This window comes from Hakea prostrata, chromosome 7, assembly GCF_041222555.1.
Source record: "Hakea prostrata isolate BN-2017 chromosome 7, UWA_Hpros_2, whole genome shotgun sequence".
NCBI lineage: Eukaryota > Viridiplantae > Streptophyta > Magnoliopsida > Proteales > Proteaceae > Hakea > Hakea prostrata.
Genome location: NC_142606.1, coordinates 9,176,182 through 9,190,954, shown reverse-complemented (window position 1 = coordinate 9,190,954; position 14,773 = coordinate 9,176,182). Strand labels below are relative to the sequence as shown.

Sequence of the window (14,773 nt, the reverse complement as noted above, 5' to 3'; positions counted from 1 at the left end):
GGGGATACCAGCACCGTGATGGGACGGAAATCCAGAAAATGGCCAAGTATGTGATAATCAAGAAAAGTGTTCGACATTATTCTCAAGCAAAGGACGAAATCAAGTTGGTCTTCCATGAGTACTTTGTATCTTCAGGTATCAATCATTAATTTAAAATAAATTGGAGGGGCTTGATGATTGAAACAAGTGATTTCAAATGGGAGATCATGAGAATATAATGTTGCAATGATTTTGATCATAGTACTTTGGAGTCAGTTTCAGATCATGTGAACAGACTCATGGGAATGATTCCCACTAATGAAGTGAATTGGAAGAGTGCTTTTATGCTTCGTGTAGGCCCTCTATCAGATTGAGGTACGGTTCCACCAGCCATTGCAGAGGCAATCAATCTGCTAGCTCACCTCAAGTTGGTAAGGATTTTTGGATGTATGAGTCCACCTAATCCACTAGGGCATGTTTGGGCCTGGTTCATTTTGCAATCACACATTTGTGTTCTTGATTTAATTCATTCATATTTGTTATGACATTGTTGTTAGCTAAGTGTATCCATTGTGTTAGACTGAATTGGAAGTCATGACTAGGGTTTTGGATGGGCGGCGGTTATCATATGGTCATCACATTTGGTATGCCTAGTCATAGTGGAGACATCTTAAAAATGGTGATAGGCATACTTGTGTGCATTTGGTGAAGAATTTTACCTTCTTTTTTTCAACTCCTACACGTAGTTCTTCTGGTTGTGACAATTGACAAAGGAACAGATATGCATCACCTTGACCTTATACTTGAGGGGATGCTTGTCACTGTGATACATACACTTATTAATCGGATTATCAATGTCCAAAGTTGAAGTGCAAGAGCCAGTGTTATGGAAATAAGAATATGGGACTGCGAGAGGAAGTGCCACCCAATGTAGTATCCACTACCGGTATGAGAGATATTTGAGATGGAGTCGAAATGCATAATCAAATTGTAAAATTGGCACCACTTTGGACAGTTTTGTTTGTAATTATATAATTTGTGGGGGTATGTGCAAATACATAATTAAACAAGGGTTTTTATGGAATATGTATGTAGATAATTAATTAATTAATTAATGCATTTAATTCATTAAATAAATTATCAATTCCCTTTTGGATTCTACTTCTCTATTATTTGAGTTAAACTAGGACTTCTAAATCGAACACCAAATCACACTCTAACTTCTCCTCTGGGTTGCCTATATACAAGAACCAGGAGAAGGAAGCAATGGACACATAGAGCAGACCCACTCCTACTATTGCTCTCTCTCCCTCCCCCCCCCCCTTCCTCTCCAGAATTTTTGCAAATACACCCCCTCTTGGGTGCATCCACGGTTTTGGTTTGAGAAGTTGGTTTGCAGAGGACAGACTTTTAGAGGACCTAGTACGACTCAGTAGAAGAATAACCACTATGGCACTTCCACTGGATCCCAAATAAGAGGACAGGAAATGCACTGCCGGTGGTAAGCTGTTCTGCTTCCCATTTTCTACAGTTTAGTTTGAGTTAAAGGTGAGATGGATAGCTTTCACCAGCTGAGCTATGATGGATAACTTTCACCAGCTGGTAACTTGTTAAGGCAACTCTAAGAAACGTGGTCTCAATCCAAATAGACCTCATATAAAGGAGAAAAGATAATATGATTCCAGAACTGGTGGTAACTTGTTGCTCAGCTGTGGTGCTCCTGAAGCCTATGCTCACCAGGAGATCTAGAGGCTGAGCCTCCTCGTTGGTACCTTCCCCGCCCTTACCTATCCAAAGAAATAAAATGAAAAAGAAAACTTGGTGCTTATTTGAAATTGACTTGAGCTCCAGCTCCAACTGCCAATTTCTTAACGAAAATCCTACTTTGATGTCTCCATAGTCTTCATTCATGCTCCTTGCAAGCTTTCTTCGAACATTTACACAATGGTTCCTTTCCTGGGAGCCCTTTACAACTAATGGTTCCAAAGATAGATGGAACCCAAAAAAGAAAGGAGCAAGAATGTAACTTAACTCTCAAACCAACAAAGGATGCTCTGATACCTAGTTGGAAGTTAAGAAGCGCAAGAGAAAAGGTGAAAGTATAAGGTCAAAGAAGGAGAGGAGAAGACAAGAAGATGATGCAATGTTGTCAATTCAAGAAAAAGGTTCTGCTCCAGTCATCCCCAACCACCAATATTACTTCAATAATATTAAAAAAAAGTTACACATGCCCCCAGGAGATAAAAGGTGAAAGAAAAAAAAGGGAATTAACTACTAAAGCACCCGTACCACACAAACTCTACACCATCATTGTGCTTCCACAAACTGATCACATCATTGTTTTCACATTGAAGCACTTTTCTTGAAAGGCAAAGAGCTTGTAGCAAGAATCCCAAACCAGATTTCAGGGTGATGCCATAATACCAAGAGGGTAATGGTGTAAGGATTATTAATTCAAGAGAGTAGAGGAGAAGGTTGAAGGTGAGAAGAGATGAAGATTTGCAACCGAATATTGGAGGGAGTGGATTCTTCTCCTCCATTTGATTTACTAACATAATTGGAGAATTACGGATGCCTCTCTAGACAGTTAAAAAGCTAACAAATCAAAATTATAACTTATGACAAACAAGATACTAAGGTAATGCCGAAAAAACCCTTATTAAATAAACTCTAAGACAAATACCAGACCTCTTGGATCTGATACATGTCATGATTGCTTATTCTAAAAGCTTGAACTGTTAAGGGTTATCAACACAGTAAGAGGTAACGAGTTCAACTTTCCTAAGGGCTTTGACTATTTGCAAAAAAAATGTAGCCACAGACATCAACATTTCCTTACGGAAGAATGGAATACTGATACTATGCTTTGGATGAGGCAAAATTACCTGAACTTTGTTTTATGGCCCATGAGGCAGCATTCTCAAGCTTTGTTTCTCCAACCTGTAAGATAGTCAAGCAACTCAAAAGTATGAATGCTTCCATGTGTTGGCATGATCACATGGGTGAGAAAGTGTGTGCACATTTGGATGTCATAGCACACAATCCACGCGCATGATGTATCGTCAACATAAAGTCAAGGGAACATGTGAACCATTATCTGTGCATGTAAACTCAAGGAAGGAATAGATAAAAAATTCTCAAGAGTCTTTCCATCTATTACCTATAAAACAACATTAATGGAAGTACAAGTAGACTGTCATAGGCAATCTTACATCATCATGTTTGTCCTCTTCATCAGATGATGAATCACCAGCAATTGCATCATAAAATTCATCACGAACTTCTTCGTGACCAAATTCACCACTTGGCCCAGAAGAGCTGGAGACTTTTGAATGGAAAACAGCAGTTGAAGAATCAACTCTGAGTGCAGGATTTGCCCCAAAGTATTCCTTGAGGCCTGCAAAATCAAATGGGAAAAACAAATATCCAGAAAATCACCTCTTTAACATTCTGGAATATTTATTTTACAAAACATAAGATGCTCCAAAAGATGAGGTACCATCATATAAAATCGAAATTTTAGAACATTATGAATACTTTTTGGAATTTAAAAAGTCAAATGTGAGTCCAAGATTTGTTCTAGATTATTCCTTAAGACAAAATCTATAAAATGGACAAAGTAAATAAAATTTACATCAAATATAGATATATCATAAGGTAGCGCATTGTGTTAGAATTTGCTCCCAAGAATACAAGCCATAACTGTGTTATTTCAGCTCATTCAAAATGACATTGTCAGAAAATGTTTCATTGACATGTTTTCAGACATTGTGTTCTTTAAGTGCTTGATGAATTCATTCTCTCCAAACAAGCTTTCCAACAAACCCAAGATTGCCTAAATCTGACATATATTAAAGGAATTATGCCTAGTCAAACTATTTTTGTGTGCATGAACAGAATGTAAATGTATTTTTTAGACATAAAAGTAAATGAATATTTTATTCCTGCACTTCTCAATTTAGTAATGTTTTACCATACAAAGATTTATGAAATAATTAGACTTCAAGTCCAGTTTGTGTTCTTCAATAGGGTGTTTGCTTATTTATGAAAAGCATTTGCTTAAACGGTATTAGGCATACATAAGTATCTGTCATGGTTTCCAGCCATTGTTTTTTTTATCCTTTTTTTTATATAATAATAACTCGTACATTGCATGTGAATGTGAAAAAGAGGCAGTCTGCACAGAATCACCTCAAAAACCATCAACTAGTGAAAACAACAGGTTGAGAGTTGGTTGGGGGAAAAATACCATTTTCGACCCAACTCAAGCATATAGTGGTTCCTCAGTGGGTTGAAACCATGGTTGGCACTGGGATCTTTTTCCTTGCCACTAACAACTTCCTGGACGCCTCTTCCACTCCTGAATCTCCTCCTACAATTCCATTCACGACACCTTTGTAGGTACATTACATTAGCAACAGACTAGATTGGTGCCAGTCGGAGAGGGGTCTAATGCTTCAGCTGCTTTACTACCTACCAAGGTTCGAAATCTCGGTTTTGAGTCCGGTTTCAGCCAGCCTCAAAACTGAGATATGGCAGAAATTTTGGCCATTCGGCTGAAGCCTGGTACTTCTGCCGGGAAGTTTTGGTGCCCCGTTTTGGCCCTATTTTGATGGGTTTTTTTAACCTGGGTTTTCCATACACCCTATTTAAAGCATGATTAGCACAATGGAACACGTATTCTGCATGAAGAATCAATGAAAAGTACTCATTCACATCCTACTAATTGAGAGATGTATGTCCATTTGGCAAATACAAAGAGTTGTAAATTGTAACAAAAGTACTTTAATTTAAACAACATGATAACCACTAAGGGTCTCCATTTGATACAGAACCAGCATACCAAAACCAAAACTGACTGTATAAAACAGTATTGTACTGAACAGTATAAAAAAAACATTATGGTACGGTTTTGAAAAACGGTATCGGTTTAGTAGGGTATAGGTTTTAGGTATCATATAGATGATATGCATCAAACCATGCCGAATATTACCGTTTCGTACTGAAACAGTACATTATGTACCGTTTACATACCGAAACGTACCATACCATTTCTGTACTGTGTTCATGCCATTTCTGTAATGTTTTCATGCCATTTCTGTAATGTTTTCATATACTGGTTAAATACCAAAATCACACCGTACCGTTTAATACCATTTCCCATACCATAACCAAGGGCCACGGCCGGGCGGGCCGGCGCAACCCAAGCCCAGCCCAAGGAAAGAGCCCACCCGCCCGGCCAGCGGGGCCAAGAAGCCCGCCCAAGCCCCACGGCCAAGCCAAGCCCACCCGCCCTAAGGCCCTAAGGGCCGGCCGAAGGGGGCCCGAGGCCCGCCCCGGCCCCGATGGCTCAACCCCGAGGCCCGACACCGAGGCCGCCGGCCCCGAGGCCCAGGCATAATTGGCCTTGTCCCAGCAATTGGCCATATCTTTGGTCGAAATATCAAATGTAAGACGGTAGAATTAAAAACATATTAAAAGTAATTAAACTTAAATCCAAACCGGCCGGAAAATAAAATAGTAAAGATGTCAACAAATAATCCAAAACATATTCAATATGTATTTAACATATACCCATAAATTAGAGAAATAGAGAAACCAAACAGGGTTTTAATTGCTATCGATGAAAATTATGGTTATTATATGTAAGCTCGAAGGGAAAAAGAAAAGATCTCACCAAAACTAACCAAGACAAGGTAAAACCACCAAACCAACCCCCCCTCCTCTCTCTCCTCTTTCCTGCCGGCCCAGAGAAAGAGTAAAATACAGAAATAGAATAAGTGAGAGAAGAATTGTAAAAAAGGCATTTGAAAGCAAATCAAATAAAGAATGTTACACAAACCGTAAAATAGAAACACGAGATGAACAAAAGAAACAATAAATGAAAAACCAAAGTCAAGAACAAGCCGAGGTAGGAGTCATTCACAACGCAAAAAGATATCATCAATACAACAAGACATATCAAAACTGTTAACAAGTAAAGACGTAATAGTATTCAACAAAATAAAAGTACATAGTAAAGAAAATGATGTTAGACAACCACAGTTTAATAAATTGAAATATCACGAGATTGTTAGATATTCAGATGAAAAGGGGGATAGATTGTTAGATATTAACATGTAATAGATAATAATAATACCATTAAAAAATATAAAAGTGAAATAGCAATATGATCAAAGGACAAAGCAAACAAGACAACAAGAGAGAAGACAGGTAAACAGAGAGACAGACAGCAAAAAAAAGAAGAGCCAAAAAGAGCGGAAGGGCCAAACAAAAGAGCAACAGGAAGAGGAAAAAAACACAAAACAGACAGAAAAGGACACGGCAGACCACCAAGAACAAAACCCAGGGGGGAGGGCGAGCGACAACCGGCGGGGAAACGGGAGCAGGCCGGGGGCCAAGAGGGCGAACGGGGCCAGACGGGGCAAACGGGGAGGACGGGAGACGGGCAAAACGGGGCGGGGGGCGCGCGGGGCCAAACGGGGCGCGCGGGGCCAAAACGGGGCGGGCGGGATGGGGGGGGGCCAAGGTAACCGCCGCGACCCCCGGGCGAATTTGACCGCGGGCTCGCAGCCCCGGGCTCGGGGCGGGCTAGGCGGGGGGCCGGGCCAAACTTGCACCCCTAATAACCATACCCAGCATGGTATCAGTATGCAAATGTGGATACGGAAACAACACAGTGTGGTTTCGGCTTTATGTAGCGATTTTCTATACCATGCCAAATTACCGATACCGCACCATTTTACACCTTCAATAACCACAAACTAAATAAGCAAAAAAAAAACTTGTGCCAAGAATCCGAGATCTACCCTTAAATCCAAGATGAGTTCCTTGATAGATCCACCCCACGAGCTGCATACCACTGAATTTGTCTTAGCCTCCCTCTAAATAGTGGACATACCCATCTCATGTTATGGTGTCTCAGATATCTTAATTCAGCGTCAACTATCATGTATATTTTTTCAAAATACATTATATGAAAATTAATTTTTTCAAACCAAAACATTAATAAAATACTAGCATTCCTTTAAAAAATTTAACATATAATTATGGATTATGCTCCTAAACTAAACATATCTTGATTTGAAAAGAAACAAACATGTTTTGATGCATCAATTATCAAGAATAAAAAAAGGGGATGAATACACATGCCTAACTTCAAGGTGTGTTTATCCCTAATAATCCACCAAAGAAGATGTTTGTTAACAAAGGAGTGAACGGATTTGAGGAAGAAATAAAGGTTTGAAGCCATAAATTGGAAAATCTGGTCAAAATCTACTAGGCAGTACCGAGATGAGCTTCACAAAGCAGATCTCGTTGAAACAGAGTATAAAAATGACTAAAGATGGACCAAAATGATCGATACGGTCCATATTAGTCGAAATTTGACCGAGATGGACAGAGATTTAGTCCTCTCTTTTTTCCCTTCTACTGTTGAATTTTGTCTCGGTTTTATAGGATACTGGAATTTTGCTGACATTTCAGGGAGATTCGAAACATGCTTCTTATATCATCTTCTTCCTCCAATGGAGCTCTAAGTTCCACTTTATTTGATGACATGATGTTCCTCTACTCAAACGTTAATAGCTGTGTATCCTATACATCAACATGATGCTCTCCAACTCCCTGATTGGAAAGCTACTATGGATGTCAAAATGGATGTCCTTTTGACCCCATACACTTGGAATTTGATAGATTTACCTCTTGGTAGGGACTTGGTCTGTTGCTTGGTTTATGCAGTCAGGTAACCCCTTGATGGTGATGATACTATTGAGATATGTCCAAACCACATTTGGTTGTCAAAAGACATACTTAGGGTTACAGAATAATTAATACTTAGGGCCATAGGGATATGGAATTAATTAACTTGAGTCACCTTTCTTGCTGTCTGATTAAATTTGATTCACTTGCTTATTTGTTTTGCTATCAATTTTGACTGGCCACTATTTCAGCTAGATATTAAGAATGCTTTTCTCTACTGTGATTTGCAAGAGGAGGCATATATGGAGCAACCTTCAGTGAACGACTGAACGTTTGTTGGGGGAAGAGCAGTTGTCATGTTCCAGGTTATAAAAGGCTGTTTATGGCCCCAAAGAATCCACCAGGGCATGGTTTGAAAAAGTTATAGTGCCACTGTTATCTCTTATAGTCTCTCACTGTGTTACTTTGAATGTTCATATTTTTTTGGGAAGTTATTATTGCCTCCTTGTATAATAGTGAATTACTGATCAAAACCTACACTTTCTAAGACTACTCTAACCTTCCTCATGCCTAACAGTATTATGATATTAATGTGTGTATGTCCATTATACCCTTAATTCTAATTATGAAATTTCAAATTACATGAAATGATCAAATTCAGCTTATAAATCAGTAATACCATATGACCATGTCAAGGACTCACAACCACCTCCTCCTTTACTTGGTTTCCACTGCCACCATTACTTGGCCATGAACATGGTGCCATGCTCTAAGCCATGGTGGCTCGCAAAGCTTTACCACCACCGCCTCTCCCATGCAAATGGGGTTGTTTAGGCTTAGTCAACAATGTGGCTGACACCTCACCCTTCTGTTGTGTGCCCACTAATCATGCCACCACCTAATCCTCTCCATGCATGAGGTGGCATCCCTTTAGTTATAGTTCAGTCATGCTTGCCAACTGTATTTCCTCATTAAATAGGATTAACTCCATTAATCTTGCAATAATCAAATACTATTCAACATTTTATCAATAATTTAATATAAGCATGCCACCTCGTGCTTGAACTATTCATTGATCAAAAGTATCATACTTGAAATGCAGGGCATCACATTGGCAAATCCCAACCACTAGGATGATAGTTGCCTTTCCTAGGGTAGTCAACTCGTAGCTGGGTAGGGTGGCGTCATCCTTGGGTAGTTCTTTAACTTGATCCTTAAAAGGGTTGTGTTTGTCTAAGGATTTACCACTTCCCATGGTCCACACTCCACAACCTGTGCAATACCCAGCAGGGGAGGTAAAATTTCAACAATAATTTTTTCAAGTTTTGCTTGGCAATTTCAAAAGACTCCAGGTAAAATTTCAACAATAATTTTTTCATGTTTTGCTTGGCAATTTCAAAAGACTCCAGGTAAAATTTCAACAATATTTTTTTCCAGTTTTGCTTGGCAATTTCAAAAGACTCTTCAGATTTCAGAAATCTGCCCGGATTAGAGAGAGCAGTTATGGGTGTATGGGCCAGACTTTGAACTAACATATATCAAAGAAGTATTGAAATACGTCAATCTGCATGGAATCAGGTAAACAGTAAGGTTAATTCTCTTCTCCTACCCAGTTAATAAAATGCCAATAAATCATTAATCAGATATTCAGATCTTCTTGTTTAACAGTTTAAGATATATGAAAATCACCCTGATCTCCAAATGAGGATATATAGTAAGGAAGGTAAATGGGTACTGTTGACAGACCTAGCCCTCACCATGATAATGAATTTTCAGATGTCAAGTTTGAACAGATGACATAAGATAGGTTAGCCAACCTGCAACTTGGCACAGCAAAGCATAGGGGACTGTCTTTTCAAATTCTGACCAGTGATTCTTTTTTCGTATACACCAGCCACTAGAGGGTACCTCCAAGATTTGTGTCACGAGGCATCTTGCAGCATTTGAAGCTGAGGATAGATTCAGATCTCTGATCTCCCAAGTGGAAGCTACACACAACCGTTAACAGAAAGGCCACATTGAAGGTCAGCAAATGGGAATCTGATATTTGGTGGACAAACAGGAACCACAATAAACAGTATCAACAGCTTTTTCACCTGTTCCCCACAGTCGTCATACAGAAATCAATATATGTTTCTACATAAATCAACGAATTAAATGTGCATGTGGATTTTCCAGGGAACCAGAGTAGAATTCGATAAAACTCATAAATGCAGATTTCATGTAAAAAATGCAAAATTCATGTCAATAAAACCAAAGCAATATGCTATATTTCACATTTTAACATGAATCACTAATGGAATTAAGATGATACAAGAAAGATAACTATGATTATGAGCAGTTTAGCGGGATATGTTTGGGGTAAGCCGAAGATAACTGAGATGGATTTATTCAAGCCAAAGAGAGAAAATTCCGTTTCACCCTCTCCATTGCTTTCTAAATTTGGTTAGAAATTTGTGAGCATAATAAACTATTTAATTTGTTAGAAAATTCCCTCTATGACCCTCGGATTTAAAAGGGATCCAATGCAATATGTTGAGAAAAAAAATCAGCATGCTTGAGTTGTTTATCATGGACTCAACTAGGCATACATGACAAGCCAGTAATTTTCTTTTTCAATTCTTAGTTAATGTGTTCATTAAAATTTTGATGTTCCTCCCTGATCTAACTATTCTTCTTTTTTTTTTCGAACATGAAATATCAAATAGATTCAATGCCATATTTTGAGAGAAAAACATCAACAAGTTTGAATTATATATCATCGGCTCAACTAGTCATACGAGTTAAGTTAGTATTTTCTTCTTCAGTTCTTTGTTCTTGCATCCATTCCAAACTCAGATACTCATTCCCGGTTTAACCATTTTCATGTTTTTCTCAAACATAGAAAATCTCAGATAATTACTGTTTTTTGCCACCAAGACCATTATCTACAAATTAAAAAGTATTTTTGCAGGTGGGGTTGTTGAATGTGGAATCCAACAAATACCTTTCATCATTATAATAGTGTATGGGGTCATGGGATGGTTATTCACTTCTTTAGTAAGCTACCTCTAGCTTCTTGAGCAAGCAACTTGTTTCACTATATAAGAATGTAAAACTTGCCTTGGCAAGAGAATAGGATGAAGAAAAATTTACATTTAGTGGAGGTTCTCACATGTCCCTAAGGAAGCTAATCCAATCTTTGTTCTACTTGGTTTAAAGCCTTTTGATTCCAAAGTTACTCTCCATGATTCTAACTTGGTATTTGTGTAATTTCATCAGCAAAAAACATAGACCAAGGAACCTCATCTTGAATGTCTTTAGTTAATTATCCATTATAAGTGCAAATAAATATGGGCTTAAAGTTGTTCCTTGATGTGGCCCAATTGTATCAGGAATTCACCGCCTTGTCTCACCCCCACTATTCTTATACATGTCACTGAACCATCAAACGTAACTTTAACTATGTCCACATATTTCGATAGTTCCTTGTCATAAATCGTCGGATCTGTCACTCTCTTTACCGGTTCAATTGCAATCAAATCCTTCCCCCCCCCCGGTCTCCCATTCCAGAGGGTCATGATCTGGTTAGAGATGAGTCACGATTTGGTTCAATTACGTATCTGCTAGCCCCCTCCCCCCTATATTGGATAAGGCGTTTAAGAAGCTGCTGTTCCCTCTCTAAATAAGAAGTAAAGCCCTAGATTCTGTTCAAAGACAACGGGTGACCTGCAACATTTTTCTTCTCTGGTATTCGCCAAATTAACTCTTTAGGAACTTTATCATAAACTTTTCTAGGCTAATAAAGGCCACATGAAGATCTTTCTTATACACTCTATACATTTTCATAAGTGATGCAGGGGGAGCCCTAGAAACTAGGGGACCTACAAGGTTGGTTACTAGACTTTTAGGGTATACACAGATTCTTGGTAGGTAGTTAAAAAGAAAAAGAACTTGCAGTAGTTTTAATCTGATTAAGCATGCAGATAAAGACAATTAAAGCAGAGGACCAACAATCAGTCCTAACTAATGAACATAACGAAACAAGAATAAAATAGGGTAATAAGGGGATAGGGATCGGGTATTGTAACCCTAAATTTGAATGCAAGATTATCAAGATTCCTAATAGAATATTTTCTGTCATAGTCAAGATCAGAATTCTAACAAGAAAGTCAGCAAAGAACAATGCAAAGAAACGCTATACATTTATCTTCATGAACCTATAGAGAAAAAAAAAAAAAAAAAGAAGAAGAAGAAGAAGAGGAAGAAGAAGAAAAGAATATTGGATAGGGAATAAGTTAGCCGCTGGCTCTGATGGGGCTGCAAACAATGGTTAGAAAAAAAGACAAAAGAAAGAATGCAGCAGTAAGGTCTGCCGAACAGAATAGAAAAGAAAGAGAATGAATAAAGAACCAAAAGAAGATAGAGAGAAAGATGAAAGAAGGCAGTAAGGATGCCCAACGGAAGAAGAAGCTTTTCCTTTTTTGAGAGAAGTGACAGAAAAAGGAGAGAAGGGCAACAAGAAGGCTGCCGGACAGAAACATAAACGGGTAGGGGACTTGTTTCATGCAAGGAAGAGAGAAGAAGGGGAAAAGAGACTTACCGTGAGAAGAAACGAAGAGCAAACGATGACAGGAGAGTGAAAAACGTGGGAAGCTTTTCCATTCAATAATTCATTCATCTGATTCATCCATTGATTCTCAATACAAGGCTTTCAATAGAGAAATTTAATCCATTCCAACCCTACAATTGAATGTCCAAGAAAAATCACTAAATAATTCTCTAACCAAATCTAATATTTAGGGGCAAAGTTGGAAACCCCAAAATGTAATTAAAATAAATTAACCCATGGGCTGGATATACCCATGGATCAACCATAACCCAAAATTGGACCAACAATAATCCATGCCCAACCCATAAGGACTCAAAACATATCAAATTAAACAATAATTAATAGCAAACCATACCCAACCTGCTAGGACTCAAGAAAAGAAAATAACAAACTGCCCATGGGCAATGCTCCTGGTCGAACAATAGGACTCTAGTAATTCAATAGCCTCTGAACTCATTGTCCATCCACATAGATGCTATCGTGTGATGATCTCTATGCCGGCGTTGCTGGGAGACTCGAAACTATCAACTGGTGTTCTCATCAATAAGTCTCTTAACAAGGTAAATAACTTCCATTGTGTGTCTTCCCACCATTAAACCAAATTAGTTCCCCATAATAGTGGTTTCTTGTCTCAAACAGGTTTCAATTATTTTCTCCATAATTGCATAGCATGACTCATCAATTTTATGCCTCTATAGTTATTACAGCTCTGAATATCTCATTTATTTCTTGTAAATTGGGGCCACGATGCTTCTCTTTCATTCATCTGGAATTTTCCTTATGTTCATAATCTTATTAAATAACTTGGTTAGTCTAGTTAGCCTCTAAGGTTTGTAAGCTCTTCTATACTTCTATTGGGATTTCATTATAACCTTGTGCCTTGCCTACTTTCGTCCTCCTTAGAGCTTCTCTTACTTAGAACATCTTAATTCTCCATATGAATAGAAAATTGGTGCCATAGCAAATGTTGTAATCTTCCAAGTCACAAATACCTAAAGTATGCTTGTTTGATAGGCTAGAAAAACGAAATTTCCATCTCTTCTTAATGCCCTCATCATGTACTAATACGTCATCATCTTCACTTTTGATACATTTAACATGGCCGAGATTCTAGTCTTCTTGTCCCTTGTTTTAACTATCTTATAAGTTATAAAGAGCCTTTTCCACTTCTTTTGTGACTAGCTTATTACATAGATTTTCATACTTCTTCTCCTTTGCTTTTCCTAATATTTTCTTAGCTTCGTTTCTACCAAACTTATACCATTATAGATTTTCTACATCGTTAATCCTTGGCCATGTCTTAAAGCTAGGTTTCTTATTCTTAAATGGCTGCTTGAACCTCACCATACCACTACCAAGTCTCTCTATAGGAATGGTGTTTTCCTTTCTATTCACCAGTGACATCTTTAGACACCTTCTTAATACACGTAGCCATCTTATTTTACATACACCTTCTTAATACACGTAGACATCTCAATTTACATCGAATTGGTGTTCCCTTCAAATTCCTATTTCCTTGTTTGATTATTTCGTTAGAGAAAGATTTTAAGCAATCTCCTTTCAAGCTCCAAGACCTTATCCTAGGATAGTTTTTTTTTTGGATGATTAAATAATTCATTACCAAAGAGAATAAAAGAAGATACAAGAGCATAAGGGACAGAGCCCAGACAAAGAGAGAAAGAGGCCTCAACTAACAAGCAACCTAAGAGGCAATGAGCCTAGCAATTACCTAAAAGCAACAATTAAAGCAAACTAGTTACACAAGCATAAGTGTCCCAAAGCCAATCTAAGAAATAAACTAAGCGACAACGAGCCAAGCAACTATTTAAGGGCAACAATAATAGCAAACTCTGAAGGGATTAAGTCACAAGCCAAAGTTTTGGTAGCGTGAGCAATGGTTGAAGACAGGAAAGAGGGGTTGGAGGAGGAAGGGAGAGAGGAGGAGATTTGAGGAATGGGCCAGGAGATCCCTAACAAGGGAGGGGGAGGGATGAGGAGAGGAGCAAGGCCCATGGGCCATAGGGCCCAAAATGGATCGCATAGGTGGGGGTATAATGGCCAATGGGTAAAGGATATTTATCGTGGGAAAGTGAGAGAGATGGTTTAGAAGCGGAGTTGGTTCCGAGGAAGGTTTGAGAGGAGGAAAGAGGCTGCACCGGGTTTCCGGAAGGGGAAGCAGTCGGCTACGCCTCTTGAAAGGGAGGACCATTCAGGAAGGTTTGAGAGGAGGAAAGTGGAGAGATCCTCAAGAGGGAGCTGTGCAAGGATTTGTCACAACGAAACACCTCCGGAGATTTCACGGAAGAGGGAAAGCAAAGCGGAGGAGCCGAGAGGGGAAAGAGGTAAAGCAGCCTCTTGAAAGGAGAGGACCAGTTGCAGCCGGAGAACAAGGTCGAGAAAGGGGCGGAGTATTCCAAGCATGGAGCAGGGAGAGAGCCGAGATGAGGAAGCGGAAAAAGAGAACGACCAATAGGGCTGAAATGGCAGGATGACGGGAACAAG

General features: G+C 38.8%; 1 protein-coding gene across 3 annotated transcripts in view; it reads right to left on the bottom strand.

Moving 5' to 3' along the window:
* LOC149009524 (protein ENHANCED DISEASE RESISTANCE 2-like) overlaps window positions 1–14,773 on the bottom strand; it is a 76,956-nt gene that overhangs the window by 23,481 nt on the left and 38,702 nt on the right. For 2 of the 3 annotated variants that reach the window (XM_089161635.1, XM_089161637.1), the window contains exons 13-15: window positions 9,498–9,668; window positions 3,192–3,376; window positions 2,865–2,919 (exon numbers count right to left, since the gene is read on the bottom strand). In XM_089161635.1, coding sequence (XP_089017761.1) covers window positions 2,865–2,919; window positions 3,192–3,376; window positions 9,498–9,668 — 411 coding nt within the window. The remainder of the gene's footprint in view (window positions 1–2,864; window positions 2,920–3,191; window positions 3,377–9,497; window positions 9,669–14,773) is intronic. The other variant, XM_089161636.1, reaches the window with a different exon arrangement.